Raw genomic sequence first — 24952 nt, 5'->3', positions numbered from 1 at the left:
TCTGTAAAATCTTTTTTACCTATTTTGTCTATTTCTGAACAAATTTGTCTCTCCAAAGAGAGCCTGAAAGTATCTACTGTACTGAATACGTCAGCATGGACATCTGACTGTTCTTTGTTATAACCTGAAATGTTCTGAAAGTTGTCCCTCATTAAAATGTATGAGCATTTTGCTTTGCTGTAGAACAAGCAGCTTCCTTTCCATTCACATAGGCTCTTCCCAAAAAGGTTCAAAGGAATTACAGTCTGCAATGTATGAAGCTTTTTTAGGAGTGAACAAAAGTAAGCAAAGGACAGCTAAGTCTATCTCTGCCCTCTTTATTAAATGTACATTAATTGGTTGGGAAAAGAAAATAGATGTGACATCAAATTTTATGTATAGAATTTTGAAGTGATCCCACACATGGTAAATATTGTTATCACTTCAAAATTCTATAAATAAAGTTAATTTGTTTGGATAGTTAGGCAGAAAATCTTAACACTTCTCCACTGACTAAATTCCCAGTAGGTTTTTCTGCAATCAGGGTTATATCCTTGGATTTAAAAATATCACTGTTCAATTGGAACAAATATGTGCTCATCTTGTTGGGGGAAGTTTTCTGATTTAAGATCTGAGAACCGAAAATTTGTTACTGGAAAACAATCCATCTCTGCCAGAATGTCAATGAGTCTCAGATCTACCATCTTAGAACTTTACAGGCAGGTTTGCCACACTGTAAGACATGCAAACTGATATACTCTGATAATGGTTGTAGTTCATATTGTTCAAGATGACCGTTTCCCTGCTGTCTGGATATTCTGAGAAGTACTCTGAGAATAGTCTGTTTCTTCTCATGCCTTAAGTCACAGAGTATATATTCTTTATTTTTTAGGGTGGATGGGGATTGTTAGACATTTGCTAATATCTTTTTTGTATCTAAGTTTCTTTTTTTGTGTATGCAGAGATAATTGGACACTTCATTTCACTTTCATATATTTACAAACTGGTAGAAGAAATACATTTTTGTATTTTGCTTATATGACACTAAATGTTAAACTTCCATCAATCAAACACAATTACACCTACAGTCTCAAGGAACCAATATCCTCTTCTGAATCACCACCTAGACATGGTCAGAAGCTGTAGCTTTTTAGAGCAGTGCAGGGAAAAGAGAGACAGGGTCAGCATAAAGAGGAAGAGTACAAATAGATTATATAAACATCTTCACACAAATGTGTCATTGAAGTATCATTGTACATTTACTCACTCTTCTTGACTCTCTCCAAACCCTCTTGACATCAACAATAAGCAAAAGTTGTCAGGAGCCAGTAAGACCTAAGAGTGTACAGAATCTTTCAGGAAGCACAAAGACTACACCTGACTATCTAATGAATAGCCCAAACTGAATAATTATTATTCTTTCAAATCAAATACCATCCATGGACATCTTACTGATAGATTTCTAAAAACTTTACAAAACTGTAATTTGCATGCATTTTTTTCTGTAAAGTGCTTCAGTGTACATCCCCATTACACAGAAAGAAGCTTGGCCATTAAATAGAAATATTGACTAAAGTCTTGTCATGAGTCAGCAACAAAATATTTAGGAATATGATTTATATTCCTCTGCTTCATTTTGAAGTTTTCTCCTATTTCTTGTTTCAGTTCACCTTATTCTGCTTAAGAAATACCCTGTTGCTATTTTGTTATTTTACAACTATACTTTAAAAAGCATGTGTTTAGTCTTCTTTTTTCTAAAAAAAGAGAAAATGCAGCCAATAGTACAATGTTTATCAGGAAAACTAAATAATAATAATATAGTAAACCAGTGCATTCAGACCAACATTTTCAAATGGATCTACCACAGCAAAGCTAAGTGACAGATATGGCATTGACAAAAAACAAGGCAAGTAACAGAGACAATACAGGGAGACAATCTTAACTCCTTTCCAAATGCTTCAATGCAAGACCATGCTCACATTCTACAAGTATTTGCCAAATGATGGGAGATGCAACTACTCAGAACAGGAGCATAATTTATTATAGAAGCCATTGTCAGTCCCAGATCACATATGGGAACAAGTCTTAGTGTTTGTTTGCAACAGTTTTCAGTAACACATCCACACATTTCCAGCGATACCTTAGTGGTTATGCTATACCATCCATATTTGATTGAACCATAAATGATTCAGTGATTCTTGAAGTTTACCTTTGACACTTAGGATAGTCAATTTTGAAGCAACAAATTTATCACAACATATTTTTCTTCACTCAAATCTTCCTACCAATATTTCTTTCTTTTTTCCACAAATAATTTCTTTTCTCCTGGATTCACCAGCACTTTCCTTAAATTACCAATTTATCTGCCAGGATAAGTTAGCATTGTATTATTGAGTTTATTAAGAGTAGAGTGTGGGCTCCCCGTCAAGCTTCTGCACTTATTTGCAGAATATGTAATTACCCTAATGAATATTACTGGATCTCTCACTTTTAAGCAACTATTATTTACCATAAAGGAAGACAGTTCTGAATTAAAGATGATATCCCACCTCCAAGGAAATTAGAAAGAAAATTTATATGTCTGAATTTCTCTGCTAATGTAAGTTGACTGTGTCATTACAAATTATTTGGCTGGTGGAGGTGGAAATCTATTCTCCTTTCAAGTAAATACAGTGCCAATTATGGACATACAATCTATGCTTTTAAATATGATACATTTAATTCAGCTGTATTTGCAGCCTAATAAGAGTACAGGTTCATAGCCATAGGAAACAGAGCTGAAAGCCTATGTACACACTTAAGTTTTGAGTTGGAAATGAATTTTACCTCCAGTTTAAAAATAATAAAATGGCCTCATAGAAATATATTTCACAATACAATTACGAAGTCTCATACCCTGAAAAATACTAATATTAATTGTGGCCTTATTACATAAAGGCTTCCTCAGAAGGCCACATCTATGGCATTTGAAGGAGCAAATCCTCTACCAGGAACAAATAAACAGAAAATGTAACCAACAGTGTTAATAGAGGCCAGGCCTCAGTGCTGAATGCACGAATTTTTTCTCTCTCTTTCTCTCTCTCACACACAATCTCTCTCTCTCTTTCCCCTAGCTCTCATTGTGAAAGCTCTCTCCATTATCATCATCACAGCAGATAAAATCATCACAAAAGATAAAATAAAAAAGGATATAGAATTTGTAAGAATAATTTTATTTCATGAATTGGAACTGCGTGTGAAAGAATTGGCATCTATTAGGACATCTTAAATAGAATGGAAAGGGAGAAAAGTGCTTAATCCATGAATCTTTAAAACTTCAAAGCCCTTTCCCCCCCCCTCCCCACAGGAAACTTCTTTCCAAAGAAACCCAAATGGATGAAGGGAAACTCACAAAAGATAAACAGGATATGGACTTTTAATCTGAATTTCAATGGCTTTTCTCTCCCTAAAAATCCACTACAATATAAATGCAGTCACTTTGCTGCTGAAAAGCTTCCAGTGAAAGGTGGGAAGAAGTTATCAGAAAAGAGTAGGAGTTTCTCATTTACCTAATAAAATTTCCAATTTTCTTTTGTTTCTGGAAACATCTGTATATTTTATTCAAAATTATGGGTTTCGGCTTAAAAAGTGTTCTGGAAGCAGAACATATTGGCAAATTTCTGAAGCAAGCTTATGTAGGAGTACATTTAATAGTCACATGTGTATAACATACTTCTGATTGTATGGAAAAGAAGTTTCAGGAAAGAAACTACTTGCAGAAGAGACAAAAAAGTTGCTTAGAAATTCTCTTCTCTGTCTATCTTCCCACTAAAAATTACATCCCCTAGTTTTATCCAATGTGGAGGTTATATGCATATTTAATTTAACAAAGACGCTGTTGGGAAGAAGTATTTCTACCTTCAATCTATTTTCAGACTTGAAATTACTTTCTTCCTGTTTATTAAAAACTGCAAATGTTGGTATGTTTTTGTTTTTGTTTACAAAAGAGAATAAACTGAAATTTATACCCTTTCACAATCAATCTGTCAGAACCCCTTAAGGTCTAGAATCCCACTTGCTACAGTTAATTATGTTTCTGAAAATACTTATTCTAGTTATTCTAGCATCCTGCAGAAGGCACAAATGAACAAACTCTTAAGAGTTTGCAAATCACAGAAAAATGAATGCTTGCTTGCTTGGTTAGGCTTAGCCCAAATTCAGAGTCATTTCTACTTGATCACCTTTCTACATGTACATTCCAGAACTCTTTGAGAAAGTTAGCTGAAGAATTAATGGTCCTGTGGAATCGACTGAACAATCAATCAGGTAATGTGATATTCAAACATTGATGCTGCCTTGAAACTCCGCATATTGGTCCCTTAGTCATAGGATAAATATCAGAATTCTAGATACCATAGCTAATAGATAGTGGGAATGTTAGTAAACATACTTCCCGAAGAATTGGTTTGAGAAAGGCTTTTCAAAGATATTCAAAATATTTGAAAAGTTGTTGGTCATGGCATTATTGAACAAGAAACCAAGATTCTTATAAGTGCCAAGAAAGCATCTCATTTGCTGTTTCAAGATTCCTTATGTAGGAGGAGGAATGGGGAGGATTCTTCTATACATTTGTGTTTTATCAAACTACAGGTGTTAGGCATAGCTATCCAATATTAGGCAGCTTCTAAGAAGGATTTTTTTGTGTGTTTTTCTGTTGTGTTTCTTCTTTTTTCCCTCTCACTCTTGCCCATACCCTTCCCTTTCCTGCTTCCTGCCTTTATAGAATATTAACTATCCAATAGTAAATTCTAAGCTTTTGAGAAATAGCACTGGGAAATCAGTCTGTCTGCTTACTTGACTGAAAAAGTAACCTCCAAACTTCAGAACTCAGCAAAAAGAAATAGCTAAAACAGAAGGAGAACAACTCATCAAAGAACAACTGCTCTGCAATACTGACATGGAACAAGGAGGCAGCAGTGTTCATTAAAAGAAAAGAAGAAGCTATGTGCATAAATGCACCCCCAAACAGGTGCTTTTCTTCCATATCAAGGATGGGAAGAATGTATAAAAAGCGCTTTCCCACAGTTTCCCTTTTTCTGCAACTGAGCATTTTCTTCTCACAGAAAGTAATGTGCAGAAGTTGGATTCATGGAGGTCTTTTTCCTTCCTATCCAACATCACCTAGTGGCAGGAAATCCCAACTTCTATCCTTAATGTATAGTGGTGTGGAGTTCAGAATTTGGATTTCATTGTTTCAGAAATATTTTATTTTGCTTGCCAAAGGTGGCTCACATTGGAGTAGGGAGCTTTTCTTCTAACCAGAACTGAAAATGATGGAAAATAGTTCTATATTCCTGTGGCTATAATTTTTTTTTAAAAAAAGGAAAGGGGTATACAATTAAAAAAAAACCCAGATAAACCATTCTTCAAGCGTTGCTATACAAGTTTTCCAATACCTTGGAAGGCAAATTCTGCAATTGCTTTTCTCCAACATGCACCAATATTATCAATGCAAATATTGCACTCATGGAAGATCTGCACTCATTCTGAAGTTGATATTTCCCCCTCTGAACTGCCTCCAAAAGAAATAGGGTGTACAAGTGAAGCAGCTCCAGTTGAAAACCCGTGGAAGTACAGAGCCAAGATGGATTGGGTAGTTCTTCCCGCCCCCACAGATTTGCCAGATCAACTGGAACACAGCTGATCAGCCATCTCTTATAATTATCTGCAAAGATCCTGTATTGTAATGCCAGCAAAAACCTTTGGAACCTATCATGCCAGGACCTCTTCGACTTCCTTCAACCTGCCACAGCAGCAAGCTTGGAACACGATGGAGACACTATTGTGAAAATATGTCCATGAGAAACAGTAGGATGTCTTCTCATTACATGTAGATAAGCCCTAGAAAAGAACCAACAGTTGCCCAAAGGAAAATCTAATCATTTTTAATGTACAAATTGGGACTGCATAGCAAATTGCACTTGTGGAGCTAGTCAAATGGGTACTTAGCATTAAGCCTGATACATTAATTCTGGATTTGATATTATATATCATGATTATGTCATTTATCTTTAGATATGTATTTGGCATATACTTACTTTTCTCACTGAACTAAGTTAAGGATTAGGGTTTAAGTTGCTGCCTCTCTGATTCCTTTTAAAAACTAGTAAAATTTGGGACAACTTTAATTAATTCAGCTTGTTCTTTCTGCAAAGCAGATGTCAGGTAAGTGATTTGTTTAAATCCATATGTACCCAATTTTCAGTAACAAACCAATGTGAGGTAATAAGTGAGTCAAACTAGGGTAAGCCTGGTTTGTAAGACAACTCTCTAACTCACATCAGGAATGAACAGATTCCCTACCTTTAGAGACTTGGCTAGACAAAGAAAGGAATCACTAAAGTCAACCACAGTATAAAAAGGCTGTTCTTATAAAATAGGTAAATAGCATATAAATAGATTCTTATTCAACTAGCAATGATTTTCTTTTTAAACTAACCTTAGCATGATTTAGGAGATGGCTTTTAAAATCTTTCTGGCTTCTTAAATGATGTAAAATCAAAATGTTGGCACGTTAATTTTTTTATTGTTGTTGCAAAATTACATTTACTTTAGCATAGTTATCAGCATTCTTTGTTGTTTGTATGATGGTTATGTATGTTGGTGTAGAGTATAATTCACCATCCTGAGGTTGGGACAGGTTTTCCCACTACCTTATTAAAGGAAGAAAATAATTTTCCTATGAAAATTGACCAGGCACAAGGACCAGTGTAAGGGAGAGAAAAACATCACAACACCAATTCGAAAAGTGAATTTGAATGTTCCATTCCCATCACACTTCATAGTAGGATTAAAACTAGTCTCTGCTAGCTTTTGGCTTCCTACATAAATTCTAAAAAAAAAAAAAAGTACAGATACTTAAAGTTACACATACACAGCAGTAGGGTGTTTAAAGAGATTACTCCAGAAACTTTATATTTTAAAATTCTGCATTAGGGAATTTAGCTCTCAAGGAAAGAAATACAGTGATTCACATTTTTTAAAAAAGATTTCTGAAGCATTACATAAATTTGGGCAAATCCATATAAGGCCTCTCTATATTATGACATGTTGCAAATATGCATACAAAATTTTCTATGATCTTTTTTTTAATCTGTAGAAAAAAGATTGCTGGCCCGGAATATTAACTTACAAAGATGGATTTTAAGAAGGCAAGAATTTTAGAGATCCCTAATTAGAATAATTGTAGCCACAGGTTAATCCATTAGAACAGTTGCAAGATGAACAGCTTTATGGCAAAAAAATATATTTATTTTTCCATTCAGGGATTTTCCCTTTTCTTCCTCTTTTGAGCATTCTGTAACAGGTGTTCTCAAAACCATCCCTCAGCAAGAGAGACTATCTGATATGACCCTGTCCAAGCAGAGAAAAGTTGGCCTCTAATGCAAGGAAAGCAGGAGTGTCAAACTCATATAGTTATGGTGGCATCATGTGACATATCGGGACTTTTTCTCCCTTTGCTAAACCAGGCGTGAGCATGGCCAGCACATGACGCATCCAGCCTGCGGGCCGGATTTCGACAGCCCTGAAGTAAACAACAGTAAATGACTGCAGGATCAGTTTCAAGGATTTACAATAAACAGTCAAAATATATATAATTTATGGGCTGGACAAAATGGGACCATATTTATATCTTCTTGAAGTACAATTAGATATAACCTATAAGTGATATACTTTGATGTTCTTCCCCAACCAATGATTGCTGCTTATCATCTTTTTTCAGTCCCATGACAGAACCTATGGCCTTATATATGCCCTTCTACTAGTATGTAACATATATGATAACATGTACTGTCTACCCTGTCTATATCTCTCTAGATTCCTGGGAGTTCTGAACCCCTTTAAATATTTATTTAGATCAATTCTTTAAGTCTGTATGTAGTTGATGCAGGGTACAGATTGAACCACTTTTGCTGATCTTGCAACTTCCTCTCTCTCCAGTTAATGGAATGGATTTGGACAATGGATTCTTATAGCTACAATTGTTCCTGTGTGATCCTCGTTCAGCGAAGACTGAACATGCTCAAGGGTAATTAATCTGCAGACTCCTTGAGGCTCAGAATCTTTGGCCCTATCTATGGCTAGGTAGACAAAGGAAAATTGAAGAGCAATGAGGATAACTTACAGATTATACTTGATTGCTATTCAGATTTAACGAGAGAAACCCAAGGATGTGCTCTAAATTTTAGATTCTAAAACTGGGATTGCAGGAAGAAGTCAAAACAAATTTTTTTTGCGAAAACCATTGTGTATCTCCTTATCACCCAGAATTCACATCCAAGCGAAACAGTCATCCTCATGTGCAATGCAAGCCATTATCTACAGGAATGAATTTATGTACACAAGGACTGTTTTCTTTGCATGCTTTTGAGAGGGAGGGAGAGAGAGAGAGAGAGAGAAAGGGAGGGAGGGAGGAAGAGAGAGAAATGTATACATACATACACAGAAACATGCACTCATACATACATGACAGAGAGAGAGAGAAAAGAAGACAGGGAGACTGGCAAGAACAAGAGGGCAGATGAGTAAAATTTCTAAATTTTATCATCCTCAAAGCATGAAGGGCTAAGATACCCAAAATATATTGGACAGCCTAAGGGAAAGAAAGTGAGGTAAGGGCTGTGCGGAGTTTCTTCATGGGACACCAGTATGCTAGAGAACTCTGTATCATTCTTTACAGGTATCTGAAAAAGCTAAATATCAGTTTAAGAAATTATCAAGCCAATTAAAAGATTATGGCTATCAACATCAAAGCAAAGGCCATTTCTTTCCTTGAAGGAGGGAGGGAGGAAAGGAAGGAAGGAAGGAGGGAGGGAAATAAGGAAAGAGAGAGGAGAAAATGATATGAGAGAATGGAGATAATAAAGTGAAATTTCATTGTTTCTTTTTACAGCATCTCCGCATCCTTAGCAGAATTCAGCCTTCATTATGTGATAATCTGTCTCCCATACTCCTGGATGGTCAGTGGCTTGACAGTTGTTAGAATAAATGTGGCTGATTCTTCTTTCACTGAAATTTCTTCCCTGTGTTGCAGCACACACAAAAGTTGTGAAAGAAGTTGTCCTTTCCCTCCCCCCACTCTCTCTTGCTCTGTCTCCTGTATGACATTTTTTTTCTTTTGCTTTATGTGTTGTTCTTGATGTTTCTGGGTTTTTATTTCAGCTGTTATTAACATTTACTGAGTAGGCAGAACACGGACACTGCCAACAGCCACAGTGGTACGGCCAGACACATTGATCCATTGCCTGCAATTCCTGTACCAGGTCCTATGACATGAGAAAAAGGAGACAAAAAAAAGAACAAAAAATTACACATGGTGTAATATATATGAAATGGATTACATGGGAATAACATTCTCATTACTACCTTTTTCCTCGTTCTGAGGAAATATATTGGTTTTTAGGCTTTTGGATAAGATTCTGCACTGGGTAGGGATGTAATGTACTGGACTGTTGCATTTACTGAAAGCAGAATTAAGCATACATATATATTTGTGCAATTTTTCCTTTCCATCACACAAAAAACCTTTGAAAGAATTTGTAGCTAACAAAAGTTCTTTTCAAAGTTTTACCAAATCAAAATGCAGTTAAACAGAAGGGTTCCTAAGAATCTCTCATACTTATCTTGAAAAAAAGAACTAAAAATGTCAACTAAAAGGCAATTCTAGTCTGCAAGATGGTTTAATTCCTTGAAAAGCATAACCAACAACCAAACAAGCAGATGAATGGGAATCCTTCATTTTATATTATGGTCTATTAAAAGAATTGGTGTTGATGATTGTGTTTGCTACACAATTCACAATACTTTTTGCTCTCAGTGAAATTCAGACACTCAAATTAGATTCAGACCATGTAGAGTTGAAAAAATCATCTATTTCCCCTAAATTGCTTATTCCTATCTGGACAATTTTAATGAATCAATTCTTCAAAGTAGATCAGGTCAAGAAACAGACACCACAAGGATTCCAAAAATGTTACATTGTTGCCTTAAAGTATATTAACAGAATCTTGAAAGTCTGTCCAGGTTTTCCTCAATCTTATCTTATACTAAACAAAATCAAGGTTGAATAAGGTTCTTTCTCATTTTTCCTTCCTGTAGTTTCCTTTCCAAGTCCCTCCTTAGTAGCTTTTTTCTTTTTTCTTTGATGACTCTTTCATACCTTCCCAAGGTCAGCAATAAATCCTTTTACATGATGTGAGCAAGAGCTCTGTATGAATGTTCTTTCTGCTCCCCCAATTTTATCTGTACCAATTATCTGTACCAATCATGTGGTGGCCCTTGAATGCAAAAGATCATTATAATTCTGCACGTTCACAACCATCTGTTTACAGCCAGACATCCCCTCTTCAGGGACCAATTCATCACAGCACTCTAATCAATAAAACATGGAACCAATCAGCAAATGGCTTCAATCCCAGAGGAGACTGCATAATTATTTATTTGGTAATCGGGAAAGGGAATGATTTTCAGTATAATATTGATGGTCCTGTATAATGATGCCCATGGAGTGGAGCAACAGGAGTTCCAGAAAAGCCTTGATTTTCACAGGGATGGACAATGAAAGGCATTCAGTGCTGTAGCAACAAATAACAATGAATCATAACAGGACTATTAAATGCTAACATGATGCACATCCTTTCATTTAGACATGGGCACTTCACTCCCACTTAGAAAGGTCTCTTAAATTGTATTTGGCATAGTAACACTCTGGAATATAATGTAATTGCATGGTAAATTCTATATTTTGCATTATATAAATGATGTGAAATCAATTGTTCCTTCCTGAATCTGAATTTATTCTTAAAAATTCTAGAAAGTGAGATAGAAATATGTTTGTGTGCATGTGTGTATATCCCATGCTCAGGAAATGGTTGATAATAAAAGAAAAATCAATTATTTGAGTGAGGGAATGGAAGACTGATTGAAAAGTTAAGTGATATAACTGCTGACAATTTTATGGAGCAAGTTCTTTATTGGCTAGTACCATCTTCATGTGTTGGATCAAAACCCTAACATATCTTCAAATTTGCCTTAGAAACAGAACCTTTTATAAATTATCTAGATAACAGTCAAACATTATTACATGTAACTCAACTTTAATAATTCAAGTTTACATTTTCTTTTCTTTATCAAATACTTGGGACCCACTGAGAAATATTTGTGGATCCTTTAAAAACAGTTAATTGTATCATATATAAGGTGTAGTGAGACATTAATATAAACAAAATGCCAGCCAGGTGGCAACAATTACTTCATCTTTGCTGTTCCAAAAAAGCTGAATAGAGTCAGAAGTAGTTGTATGGATGACTATCAAGAGATATTAGTGCTGTAAGTGAAGAAATTCCCAAAAAATGTCCCAAGAGTGCAATGGCAAGTCACTTCAGTCCTCTTGTCAAGAAAACTATATGGATCTGTCTATAAGCCTATCCATACTGTACCCTTAACATGTCTTGTGTTTCTGCCATTATAACTAAATCAGATTAAGAAAAAATCCTATCTGAAATACCTTTGCAGTTTATAAAGAATTCAATCTGGACAATAGCTCAACATAGGACTTGACAATTCCTTCCTGTTATTTCATCCCAAGAAAGTACCTGTGAGCAAGACTTAATCAAGACTCAAACTTTTATTAAATATAATTGAAACTGAAATTATATATAAAGAAGTGAAAGCATCCATATCTATCTATCATCTATCTATCTATCTATCTATCTATCTATCTATCTATCTATCTATCTATCTATCTATCTATCTATCTATCTATCTATCACAACCATAACCTTTAAAATTAAAACAAAATTCTTTCTTGCATTTTCTCAGGTTTCTTTAAGGTGGTCTGCTACAATTTCTGTTATAGATATTTTTCAAGTGGCATAGTAGTCATAACATTTGTGTGACATGCAGAATGTTTCTGGCTGACACCTTAGCAGAAACCTTAGCAGAAACTTTCAAACACACATATATCATTTTTTCCCCTTGAACTATTCTACTTTTTCAGTTTTTTAAGAAATCACCAGTACACAATTTTATCATTTTTCTAGTCACAGATAAATCATTTCATCCTTAGCTTCCAAATAGCTCAGCTGGGTTGAGACCATTCTCACTCAAGTGCCTGGAAAATTAAAGAATGTCAATGAGGCTTTTAAAGCAGTTTAAGAGGAAGGAGGGACATAAATTAAAGGTAGAAAAATAATACTAATCCAAATAGTTATTGCAAGGTTTTGAACTCTGGTGTTCTTCATGTTAAGAAAGTGTTATAATTATTATGACCCTGAGAAAATAAAACAATCTGCAACAGACTTTGAGAAAAAATGGGATCAGATGGCAGAATCCTGTCCCTGTGTAAATTCAAGGATTTTTTGTTAGAGTAAATTAAAACACAGTGTACAAAACAGATGGCAAAACTTGAACTAGCAGAAGTCAGAAAATATCTTTCAGTTGGAGCATGGCAAAGTGAGCAGAAATTGCATATATGATGAACTGTAAATGAGTAGAAGGCAATGCCCATTTCTGTGTCTCATATTCATGATGGGACTATCAAGAGTCAAGCTCATTTTAAAGGAGACTTCATCATTATAATAAAAAGAGTTGTCCAAAAATGACATGTTTTTGTGGTTTTGTACAAGTCACCATCTTTCCATGAATGCAACCACCATTGTTAAAATCCTGTTTTGCGTTCATGAGTTATAATTCTTGAATATAAATTTGAAAGAAGGGAACTAATAGAAATTCTAGAAGCAACCATATGAAATATAGTTTCCATTTGTAATGGGCAGACAATATTTGAGCAGACAGTAAGTCTTTTAAATCCTACCAATTATCAGAACTGGGAACTACAATACATTTATATAAATTGCTTAAATTTATTTTGATGACATTTTTATTGTTCAGTCAGACTTTAGAATAAAGAAAACTCTCAATATCCAAAGCTGTTAGTTCAGCTCTGGCCTACAATCTAGTATTCTCACCAGGCTATAGTGATCCAAATATGCTTATATCCAGGGGTGAGATTACAACTTTTTAACAACTGGTTCTGTGGGCATGGCTTAGGTGGTGGGCATGGCTTGGTGGTCATGTGACTTGGCGGACATGGCTTGGTGGTCATGTTATTGACTGGGTATGTCCAACTCAATATCACTCACATCGAGGCACGCATCTCCTCGCCTGGCCTTTCATGACTGTGGGGATGCTGCAACAGTGGTAAGTGTGAGAAATGGTCATAAGTCACTTTTTTCAGTGCCATTGTAACTTTGAATGGTCACTCCACACAAGCAAAGTACCAGCAAAGGAGGGGAAAAAAACTCCAGAGAAGTTCCTGAGACAGGAAGTCTAGTTCTGCCAAGAACGTAATAAGGGTTAACGGAGAGGCAGTTTCTATAAGGAACACCAGAATGTTTCCTTCCTGCCTCCCTTACAGGATTAGGCCAGTAATTTCTTCTAACAACGGGTTCTCCAAACTGCTTAGAATATTAACAACTGGTTCTAGTGAATAGGTGCGAATCTGGAAAACCTCAGGTTGGGATAAGTTGTGATATATGCCAGCATGATTCACAGAGAGCAAATTTGGGTAAAAGTTATTCTATATCATAATGCATTGCTGAAAGAGAGAGCCAGTTTGATATAATGGTTAAGGCAACGGGGCTGAAAACTGGGAGATACAGAGTTTTATTCTCACCTTATTTCTAAAGGCATCTAATTTGGGCCAATTTGTCTTAGTCCTAGGAAGCACAAGGCTGATTGGTATGCATGATTACTTGCTTCTCAAGGAGAGGAAGGAAAAGTTCAGAAAAACTTGGAATAAAAGAAAACTTTTATATTGAAAGAGAAATCACACAGCAATTTTCAGAAACACATCCTAAAGGAGGACTGGCAGTATATCCTTCTTTAAAGTTTGGAAGTACAGGCCAACCCAAGTTGTCAGGATATGTTTGCTAGAAAATTTATTATAATTGATTAATTCATTAGCCAAAATAAAAGCAGGAGAAAAGTTATTAAAATAGCTACTTGTTTCAGAGAATTAGCCTATCATTGTAATAAATGTCTTTTTGTTTGAATTATGACAGTTTAATAGTTTCCCCATTATTAATTGTAAACAATGTTTTTAGATATGATGAATTTCAAAATTCCCGAGTTTATAAAATATAAATTATAATAGATTATAAAATATTTCTTTAGCTTTTCATTACAATTTTTGATTTACACCACTAAATGCATACATCTATGCAGTAGTCTCTGGTGCCCTCTGCTGTAAGATAGCTCCTGTTGCATGGAATCTAAAATGTGTAGAGAAAAATAAAAACTATTGAGTAACATTGCAAAATGTTTACTAAATTGACCCTTCTTATGCCCATGAAAAGATTAGCTTATGTCTAGCTGATTTTGTTAGTGTTTCTTTAATTTGTGCTAACCCATTCTGAACTTAAAGCAGACCGAACTTTCCTACTTCCTTTGCATGTTCTGTGATATTTTACTTCAGACTCACAATAATTCAACTGCAATTATGGATTGAACTGTCTTTTTATTTGATTCTTTTCAATAGTGCATTTGCAATTTCATTTGATGGGACAATTCGCAATGGGAGTAAAAAGAACAGGGTGGTAGGAAAGGCTCAAAGTTGTGATCAGAACTTAAATTTTAGAACTATAAAATGTGTATCAGAATACAGTGGTGGGATTCAAAAAATGTTTTTACTACCAGTTCTGTGGGCATGGCTTTGTGGGCATGGCAGGGGAAGGATACTGTAAAATTTCCAGTCAGAGATAGTATTTGCCAGTTCTCCGAACTATTCAAAATTTCCACTACTGATTCAACAGAACTGGTCAGAACCTGCTGAATATCACCTCTGGTTGGATTCCTAGATAAATAAATGAATTAATGAACAAAAACCTGCTAGATGCCTTCATAGTTACATAGGAGAGTTAATGGCACAAATATAACACAGATTACTGCACTTATTTAAATGTGAATGTGGAATCTCTAACTCAACTGCATATTGAAATGCTGGAAGGAAGTTTTTGCCTCACTCTGTGTGTTTAAAGTAGAGATGAAGAAGAACTGCTGCATTTTTTCCCCCAGTATTCCTTCCTTCCCTAATATAGAGTACTACTGTACTGGTGCTTTAGGTGCCATTTAGATGAAGACTGTGTGCAAAACTTTGAAAAATACAGCTTCAAATGAAAAGTAACTTTTAAAGATGCTTTTTGATGCAGCTGCTTCTAAGACAAAAGTGCGTGTCCATGTTGCTTCAGAACTTGCATTATTGGATCCTCTTTATCAATATCTCCCACATTTCTACTGGATGACTTGATAAATTGTTGAGAGAGGCCAGGGGCATTAATTGTCTGTTGAGAGGCTTTCAGCAGATCAAAAAGCCTGAAGACTTTCTGTTTTAGGATCCTGCACTCTGGAAGGTTTTGGCTGACACTAAGAGAGTGTCCAAAATGTGCACAAATGTTCCCAGATTGGAGCCTGTACCACATGCAACTTCCATGCAATTCCACTTATTAGATCTGGTGGCATATGATCCCATTCCCTAAATCCAAAACTGCTGGTTTTGCCATACTGCACAAAATCCTGACCAACTAGATACATTTTATTATTCTATTTGTCCTTGGACTATCAGAGTTTTGGATGGGTTTCAATGTCATTGCTATATTCTTTGCTTTGGCTACCTGGTTTGAGTACAGCTACTTGTTTAGATTAGGAAGGTTGTTCCATCATGACAGCACTTAACAATGAACACCTTGGAGAAATTTACATTTTCAGCCTTTTCAGTAATTTTTTTTTGTCCAAAACAAGGCAGGTGACTGTTAACATGTTCCTATAACATGATTAACCTAGTAGAATTATATTATCTATGTGAATACCTGGATTTGTTTAAATGTATCTTGCAGGATTCTTCATTTGCCTTTATTCGTAAATGTATTTTCCCTGAAGATTGACTAGATTAACTGAACCCTTTTTGGTGTTCCCAAAAAATATTAAACTCTCCCATTGAGTGAATTAACTAACTGTATTGTGAAAAGGGACCAAAATATTTTGTGATTGTTAATACCGTGTTTCTCACAAAATAAGGCCAGGCCTTATTATTTTTTTGAGCCCCGAAAAAATGGCTAGGACGTGAATTAATTTCTCCCCCCCCCCCCTTGCACAAGTGCCATCTCCAACAACAGTGTCTGAGTCACTCCCGCTTTTCCACCATCCCCGTAACAACAGGAAAAAAAAGATTTTGAGGTACCTGGGAGCGCCGCGTGCTGTGTTTTGGTTTAATCCTGAACGGCTGGGTGGGCGTGAGAAGAGCTGAGTGAGTGTCTCTGCTGCTGCTACCCTTGGTGCTCCAGCCTCGGGCTGTGCAAGTTTGCAAAAGTCCCGGTGCAGCAGCCCATTCCTGCATTCCAAGCACCCAGGCCGAGCTGCAGCTGTCCCTCTCTCACCAGCGCTATCTCCAATAACAGCGGCAGTAGCAGAGGGAACCATAGAAGTTATGGAGGCGGCCCCTCCACCCAAGAAGCGGCTGAAATGCTTCCACGGTTTCCGCACCTGCTGCTGCTGTTATTGGAGATGGCGCTGGTGAGAGAGGGACAGCTGCAGCTTGGCCTGGGCACTTGGAATGCAGGAACAGGCTGTGCACCGGGACTTTTGCAAACTTGCAGAGCCCGAGGCTGGAGCACCAAGGGTAGCAGCAGCAGAGACACTTGCTCAGCTCTTCTCACGCCCACCCAGCCGCTTGGGATTAAACCAAAACACAGTGCGCGGTGCTCCAAGTTACCTCAAAATCTTTTTTCCCCCTGTTGTTATGGGGATGGGGGAAAAGCGGGAGCGACTCAGATGCTGTTGTTGGAGATGGCACTGGTGAGAGAGGCACCAGCACCGGTGGAAACCGTGGAAACTACGGAGGCCTGAGAAGCGGCTGAAATGCTACCAGACATCCACGCCGATGCTGCCCGCCTGCTGACCCAGGTAAGGGAGGGGTAAGGGAGCCCTCCGTGCTCCACCATGGTGTTAGAAGCGGCTGATGGTCAGGTGTAGCTGCCTGCGGGGCACTCCTAATGGCAAGTTTCCCCCCGCTTTCCCCCCCAATTTCGCATGTTTTAAACTAGGCCTAAATTTGGGGGAGGGGCTTAATTTCATTTTATGCCTAAAAAACATGCTGGGTCTTCCTATTGGGGGGGCTGTATTGTTGGAGAAGCACGGTAGGAGAATAAACGGTAACAGATTTATGGGAAACTGAAACACAAGCTGGTCTAATAAGGAAGACACACCATTGCTTTATATAGTCAGGAGATAAAGTTTATATCTTCTGTCAGTGTTGAGGCAACCAAAATTATATAAAGGGTACATGTACTTCTTTTGAGAACTATCTGGACTCTTCCTTGTGAAAAAGGACTTTTTCTTTTTTAATTTACAAAATTTTAGATAATTCTAGATTTGTGGAGTTAACAGAATATAGACAATTTCTCCTGAATTCCTGAAAGGTTTCTGTCAATCATAACACTAAATAAAACTGACTTTATATATACTGATATTTCCTATTGGAAAAATATTTTTTCTAACTTCAACAGACAAACTAAGGTAAGGAAGGATTTACATGCGAATACCAAGTTAATTGTTATCATTGTTTCATTGTAGAAATAAATTTAGGAGTATTTATATTCCTAAAATATTCACCATTTCTGCCCCAAATACTTACACAGCAAGTATCCAGAAGTGATTAGACAATATTTAATTTAGCATAGATTACAATTTTTTTTTAAAGGAATTGTAATATGAATGTACCCCACTCAAACTGCATATGGATAGAAACATTATGTTTAAATGAGCACGATATTTTATTTCTGCCATCTAGTGGCACAGATGTTCAAGATACTTTATAAATATACAAAGTATATTCTTTTGCCACAAGGTGGCATATTCGTACATATAAAGACTTGTATTTAGATCACTAATCTTTCACAGCTTCAGCTTATTTGATCTGTATGCCTAAGGATAATCAACACTTGCAATAATTTAAATAAAAAAATATCAAAAATAAAAGTAAATGTACAATATGTTTAAGTACTAGATATTTGTTTTTGAATGAAAGCAAACACTGCATTTTTTTTTAAAAAAAAGAGACTTAGATTTCGGTTAAATCTGATAGAATATATGCACTGATGATTTGTAACTTCATGAATTTATCTAGGCTTCTGATGCCATGACTCAGACAGAGGGTAGAACGAACCTCTCCTTCTGTTTTCTTCTATGTTAGTTCTTTTTTAAAAAATCAGTTTCCTTTTCTCCTGTGTATGAACAAATTCCAAAAACTGATCTATGTTCATAAAAGAAAAAAAGAATGAAAATACAATGAACTGACAACATTTTCATTTTGTCACACCCAGACAAATTCAATAGGAACAGCTTCTCTCAGCATGAGGCAGACTATGTTCGGACTATACAGGAATGGTAGAAAGGGAATAATAAGGGAAGTTACAGAATGCACAAAAGCAGTTCATCTTTGACACTTTCATCTTTCCATGTGGTGACAGACATGACTCCACTATAGAAGAAGAAATGGAAGAAGTACCATAGGGAAGAAATCATACACAAGGCCTGCTGTCTGGAATGGATGAGACAACGGATGGTGATATCTTTTCCAGGCACATATTCACAAGGGGAAGAGATATTACCTGGTCAGTTTGATGTGCTTCTTCCAAACCCAGTTCTTTTTTTTCTCTCCTAACATACATCTCATATATTGTGAATCCATATTAAATTGAATGATTACAGTTTTTACAGTTGTGGTAAATCATACAAGGCAGATAAGTGAGAAGGTTGGCAGAGCAGTAGGAAGGGGCTAGGAAAATATGGATATCTCCAAAGTACTTGTTCCTCAATTTAAATAAAATCCCTGGGAAGGAATTATGGAAAATTATTCACATATTTGTAGCTAAATGCAAATATTTTTCCCTGCATTTTTGGTAGCAATTTTCTTTCAATTTGGTGAAAGAAACTGAAAAGAAAATTATCTGAAAAGAAAAAATAATTTCTCAAGGGTGGAATGTTCTTTATTTTGTTATGAATTGTGTGTTCAGATTATTTCCTGGAAATCTGCAAATTTTTGTTGTACAGAATGACAGATAGAGGAGGATAACAGTATAATGTTCCATCCGTTCTGTCCAAGTCTTGTCGGGCACTACATCTCCCAGAGTTCAATCTCCAAGACACTAGTTTATTGTATCTTCCAAAATTCCTAAGATACGCTGGTGGAATGAGACAACTTGCTGTGGTCAACTTGCTACCACAACTCTCCAAAGACAACTTGCCACAGCCAACTCGCTGCAGCCAACTTGTGGCCAATTCATTGTGGGACAACTTGCCATGGTCAATTTGTTGCAAGACAATTTGCTGCAGGAAAAGTGTTACACTAATATTGAAGAAATATTGGAATAGAATCATTAAAGAAAGGATGCCAAAGAAGAGACAAAATCAAAAGTGAATGACAAAAATTAAAATATTTTAAAAATTATTTTAAATAATTAATTGTTGAATTTTCCTGCAGCGAGTTGTCCCATGGCAAGCTACTCTGTGATGAGTTGACAGAGGGGAGTTAGCTGAGGCAAGTTGTCATAGACCCTATATAGGTTGGTTGTAACTGAAACAGACTGAGGAGAATGAAATCAGAAAAATATTTTGAAAAGATTACATAAAGAATGCAAAAATATACAATATTAATTAATGTCTGTAAGGAAAACATTTTGAATGTGGCAGAGTCAAAGGCAAAATCCAAACTGTTATAATAGCAAATAATAAATTTAAAAGAAACTTTGGCATGGTCAATACCAGAAATAAATTGAAAGCAAGGGAAACAGTAACAAAACTTGGGAATGGCTTAAGAATAGATACATCAAAAATGAATACAACTCCTGTGTTTTCCCAACCTGAATAAATACAACAATGAAAGCATGTATTTACTTTCCTACTGTCTCACTTAAAAGAAACTAGATTTTGACATAAGCAGTACCTCAACAAAAAGTAATTTTTATAGTCTGTTGATTCTTTTTTAGACATTCCTAAGATGAAATCTTTATTTTCAGGAAGGCTTAAAATGGAGGAACACTATTAAATCCATTTCCAAGGTCACACTTTGAAAGTTTTAATTTCTTTCTTCCAAGGCTCTGTGCTCAGTTCCAAGGCTTGAGGGATTTGCAGCTAGTACTTAGGGATTTTTTCCCTATCTTTTTGCTATACGGTGGCAGAGAACCTAATTCTGTTGCCTGAGGTGGCAGATTTATATCATGCCATTTGGACTTCATTTTATGGATAAAAGAACAATAATTTTTCCCATAAACAGTAATTTTCACAAAAACCTGTCAGTACTCTTAAACTGGACTAGCTTTTGTAGCAACAAGAAATGACAATTTTTAGGTAAGAGACATAACATGATGACACATTATAGATGCTGAAAGATGCTGCAAAATAGTATTACACATCTACTGCAGCAAATATATGATTTTAAAGATCTAGCAATAATCATGGGTTTTCTTTTTTCAAAAAAGCACTTTGATATACAGACTGAGGGGTGAGGACACCTCAGTATAAATGTTTGCAATGAGTTCTGAAGTGATTGAATACTAGTTGTATTATGTATTTTAGAAAGTAATCACTTTCCACAAAGTAATAACATATCCAATATGTGTGGTGTGTTTCACTAAGTCTTAAGAACATACAGATGTAGAGACTACTGGACTTTGGATCACCCATTATTATTCATTCTCAATTATTTACAAAATAAAAGAAACCCAAACTTGTCTATTTAAAAGAAAAATGATATAAATATTAAATAAAACACAAACATCTCAGCAATTAAACTCTGTTATGATGACCAAAATCACACTAAAACTTGGTCATTTTTACTTGTGACTCCCAGAATCTATGGTACTGAGTGTTAATAAACATCTGTCTGACAATGCAATGAATCAATAATAATAACAATAGCACTTAGACTTATATACCACTTCACAGTTCTTTACAGCCCTCTCTAAGTAGTTTACAGAGTCAGCATATGGCCCCCAACAATTTGGGCCCTCATTTTACCCACCTCAGAAGGATGGAAGGCTAAGTCAATCTTGAGCAGAGAGCAGAGTTAGCCTGCAATACTGCATTCTAACCACTGCACCATCACGGCTCTTGATAACATAAACTTATAAAAAGATAAAAACATGGGGATGTGATGAAAAATGTCAAATCCAGTTTAAATATCTGGCTGACTCTACAATGAACCATAATAATAACAACAATAATAATAATAATAATAATAATAATAATAATAATAATAATAATAATAATACCTCCAGTGAGGCACTATCTTGACGCGGTTGTGAGTCTTGTATGCTCTAAGGAAGACAACAGCTATGCCAGACATTCAACTGTACTGGATAGATTTCATCAAAGGAGCCAAATGAAAAGTCTCTTTCTCCCATAAAAATGTGGTGAGATATAAATTATTTAAGCACACACCATACTGTGACTATCAAATATCAAAACATTCTACCAGACTATCCTATTTCCTTTATATGGAGAATCTGAATCTGTATGGAAAAACACCACCTGAAATAGAATCAGTGCTAACACAATATTAAGCACACTGAAGTCAAGAAAAAGGTTAGGAGTGAATACAATGAGGGAGTGAAGAAGATTAAAATCCAACTCAGTAGCGGAAATACCATCAAGTCAATTAACAGATAGGTAATTCCAGTCATTAGATACATAATTGGAATAGTGAACTGGACTCAAGCAGAACTAAAGGCCCTGGATAGGAAGACCAGAAAAATAACAATAATGAATCATACCCTTCATCCTGGCAGCAACATTCACAGGCTTTATTTACTAAGGAAAATAGTAAGTGAGTGTGGAATGTTGCAAGTACATTAGATGATTGAAGAAGAAAAAAGGGCACTGGAAGAATATGTGAAGGACAGTAAAGAAGACACACTAGTATACCATGATGGCTGAGTACTATAAAGACTAAACTGGCTTACAAGAAAGACCAAATGAAGAACAGAAAAGAGACACTGCAAGTTAAATTATTACACGGCCAGTACATTAAAAAAAAAAAAAGCCATGCAAAGCAGATAATAACAAGACCTGGCAATATCTAATAGCAGAAAACTTGAAGAAAGAGACAAAGGAGCTAATTCTTTAAGAACAAATAGAAATAATTGATAATTGAGAAGACATCAACTGGCAGCTAAATGTTGCCTCTGCAAAGAAATCTAAGAAACAGTGGACCACATAGTAAGTTACTGCAAAAGATTGAACAGACTGACAAACAATGGCATGACAAAATAACAGCAATGGTGCATTGGAAGAACTATAAAAAGTATTATTTGTTCACGAGCAAAAACTGGTGATACCATAAAATAGAGAACGTAATAGAAAAAGAAGAAGCTAAAGTGTTCTGGGATTCTTATAATTAAAACAGATAGGTACCTCCTATGTAACATCCCAGATTTAACAAGTGTCAATATGAAAGACAAAAAAGTCTGGATAGTAGATATTCAATACCCAGAGTCAAAATAGAAGAGAAAGAACCGCAGAAGAGAAGAGAAAGAACTAGAGAAAATCACAAAATACAAATATATACAAATAGAAATAGAAAGATTATGGCAAAAAGAAGGCAAAAATAGTATAGGCATCTTGGATGCAATTCCAAAACATCTGAAATACCACCTGAACAGGGCATTGAGAAAATCATAATCAGTCCATTGCAAAAGTCAGCTTTACTTGGAAAACCTTACATTTTATGATGATACTTCTAATATTATTAAACAGAACTTTTGCCTAACCTGGGTTTGTGGGAAGAATCAACAGGTGGATAAAAATGCCAAATCCAGCTTAAATATCTGGCTGCCTGTGCAACCAACCATAACAATAACAATTTCATGAGGAAAGAGTATAAGGATTCTGCTGGCAAGAAAGCATACCAAAGATTAGGAATAATACCCAAGAAGCTCTATCATGCTCATTCATCCATCAAGTGGATGAGTTCTGGGGAAAGGCATCTCTGAAAAACCTGAAAGTGTTCCTTAAATCCTTCAAATCAATCTATACAAATGTAACATTTTCATGATCTAACATCCATTGTTTCACTGAAAGAAATATTTGAAGAAAAGAATGGAACTTTCTGAGGATTTCCAAGTGGAACTGTTAGATTCAAAACCCTTTGGATGCACACTGATCTTAAAGAAACTAGAAGCATATTCAATAGAGAATCACTGGAGGGTTTATTTTTTTAAGTACTGGGGAAAAACACACTTATACCTCACTTTAGATCTATTCCTGAATGTGCAATAGTCTAATGTGAAGCTGGAACATATCTACTAACACATAAACCTCTGAGCAGGGCTTTAAAAATTACATATTTTCCTAACAAGAGAGAAGACAGCAAGACTTTGGACTACTACATTTTAACCAATTTAAGAGTGCGTATTTCGTTGCATACAATTATTTCACAGTGGCAGCAATTGTCACAAAATAGCTCTGTTTCATAGTGGAATTATTCCTATAACTTTACTATCTATTTCTACATGGTTTCTGGCTCAGAGAAGGAGTGAGAATCAATGCCTAAATTGCCCTTTCCAATTCTCTGATTCTTTTGATAAACTACTGAAAACATGTTATCTGTTATTCTTGGTTTCTCCAATCTGCCACCAATCTGCCTAATGTCCTGATGTGCTATTTCCTTAAATTCCAGACCACCATGTTGGCTTTGAATTCTGGGAATAGTAGATCCACCACATCTGGAAGGCACCAAATTGGGAGAAGTTACATTGAGTATATCTCTCAAAGAGTACAATAGATTTCTACAGATTAGTTATTTGATGATATGTCTCACTCTCTCTGTTATCTTTTTGAGATTGTTCCTGCACCTGTATAGAGTTTTTGCTTCCTAGCTGACTGTTGGGGGTATTCTTTAATTTTTTTGGAAGAATTTTTGTTCTGGGCACAGCTTTTCTCATTCATTAAGAGCCCATTAGAACTTTAAGAAGTGTTTCTTCTACAAATGCAATTAGACTGTAGTTTTTTCCTGATATGAAAGGCATTTATAAGTACTATTGAGATTACTTATAAATTCCTCCAAGGACAAACCAATGGCCTGTATCACTTCATAATATATAATATCAAAAGAGTACATAAGCTTATTGTCAAGTCCATTTCATCACTTGGAAACCTGTTACTTATGTCACAATAAATGTGTTTGTCCTAAAGATTTTTGGTTGTTTTTTTCTGAACTATAAAAAGCAAAGTCATATTGAATCCTTCCTTTTTATTCCAGCTGAAATCACATATATCACTGCTATTCATCTTTAATTGTAGCTTGACTTGCTGCTATAATTTCATAAATAACCAAACTAATCTTCATTCTTATATTTCTTATAATATGTAACTGTTGAAACAATGACAAATTTATGATTACAATTAGGTGTATGGCACTTGTTGCTAATACTGCTGCTATAATTGAATAAGCACAGTTATTTTTAGCTATATAATATCTTATCATACAATGTGCTTAACAATTTGTGAACTCTTTTGAATTTTCAATACATTTGCATATATATGACCTAAAACACAATCTGTTCTTCACATATGTCTTAAAACTAGATATAGAAATAACATGTTGGGTTTGCTTCAGCCAGTATGAAATTACACAATATTCTTCTCTAGTTATCACTCTTTGAATCTGCAGGTGGCATTATACTTTATAACTGACACAAGGTGCTGCAAAAATAGTGTCCATGTCAAATTGTCCTTCTTAATAAGACATAGTGCAACTTACCTTGAATATTGTTACAACTATCCATCATTAGCTTTCAATTCTAGAAACCAAGAAATTCCAGCATGTAGGCATAAAATAATAGGCTGAACCATTGATCACACAGTGTAAAGGAGAAACCTT

The 24952-nt window shown here is 35.6% G+C and overlaps 1 protein-coding gene across 2 annotated transcripts in view; it reads right to left on the bottom strand.

Moving 5' to 3' along the window:
• Positions 1–934: 934 nt before the first annotated feature.
• The window catches only part of LSAMP (limbic system associated membrane protein), a 507719-nt gene continuing 483701 nt past the window's right edge, over positions 935–24952 (bottom strand). For both annotated transcript variants that reach the window (XM_087937274.1, XM_087937275.1), the window contains one exon: positions 935–9284. In XM_087937274.1, coding sequence (XP_087793400.1) covers positions 9187–9284 — 98 coding nt within the window. In that variant the 3' untranslated portion in view covers positions 935–9186. The remainder of the gene's footprint in view (positions 9285–24952) is intronic.

This window comes from Pseudonaja textilis, chromosome 7 (assembly GCF_049901715.1).
Source record: "Pseudonaja textilis isolate UNSWEBS1 chromosome 7, rPseTex1.2, whole genome shotgun sequence".
Taxonomy (NCBI): domain Eukaryota; kingdom Metazoa; phylum Chordata; class Lepidosauria; order Squamata; family Elapidae; genus Pseudonaja; species Pseudonaja textilis.
This window is presented reverse-complemented; position numbering and strand designations above follow the sequence as displayed.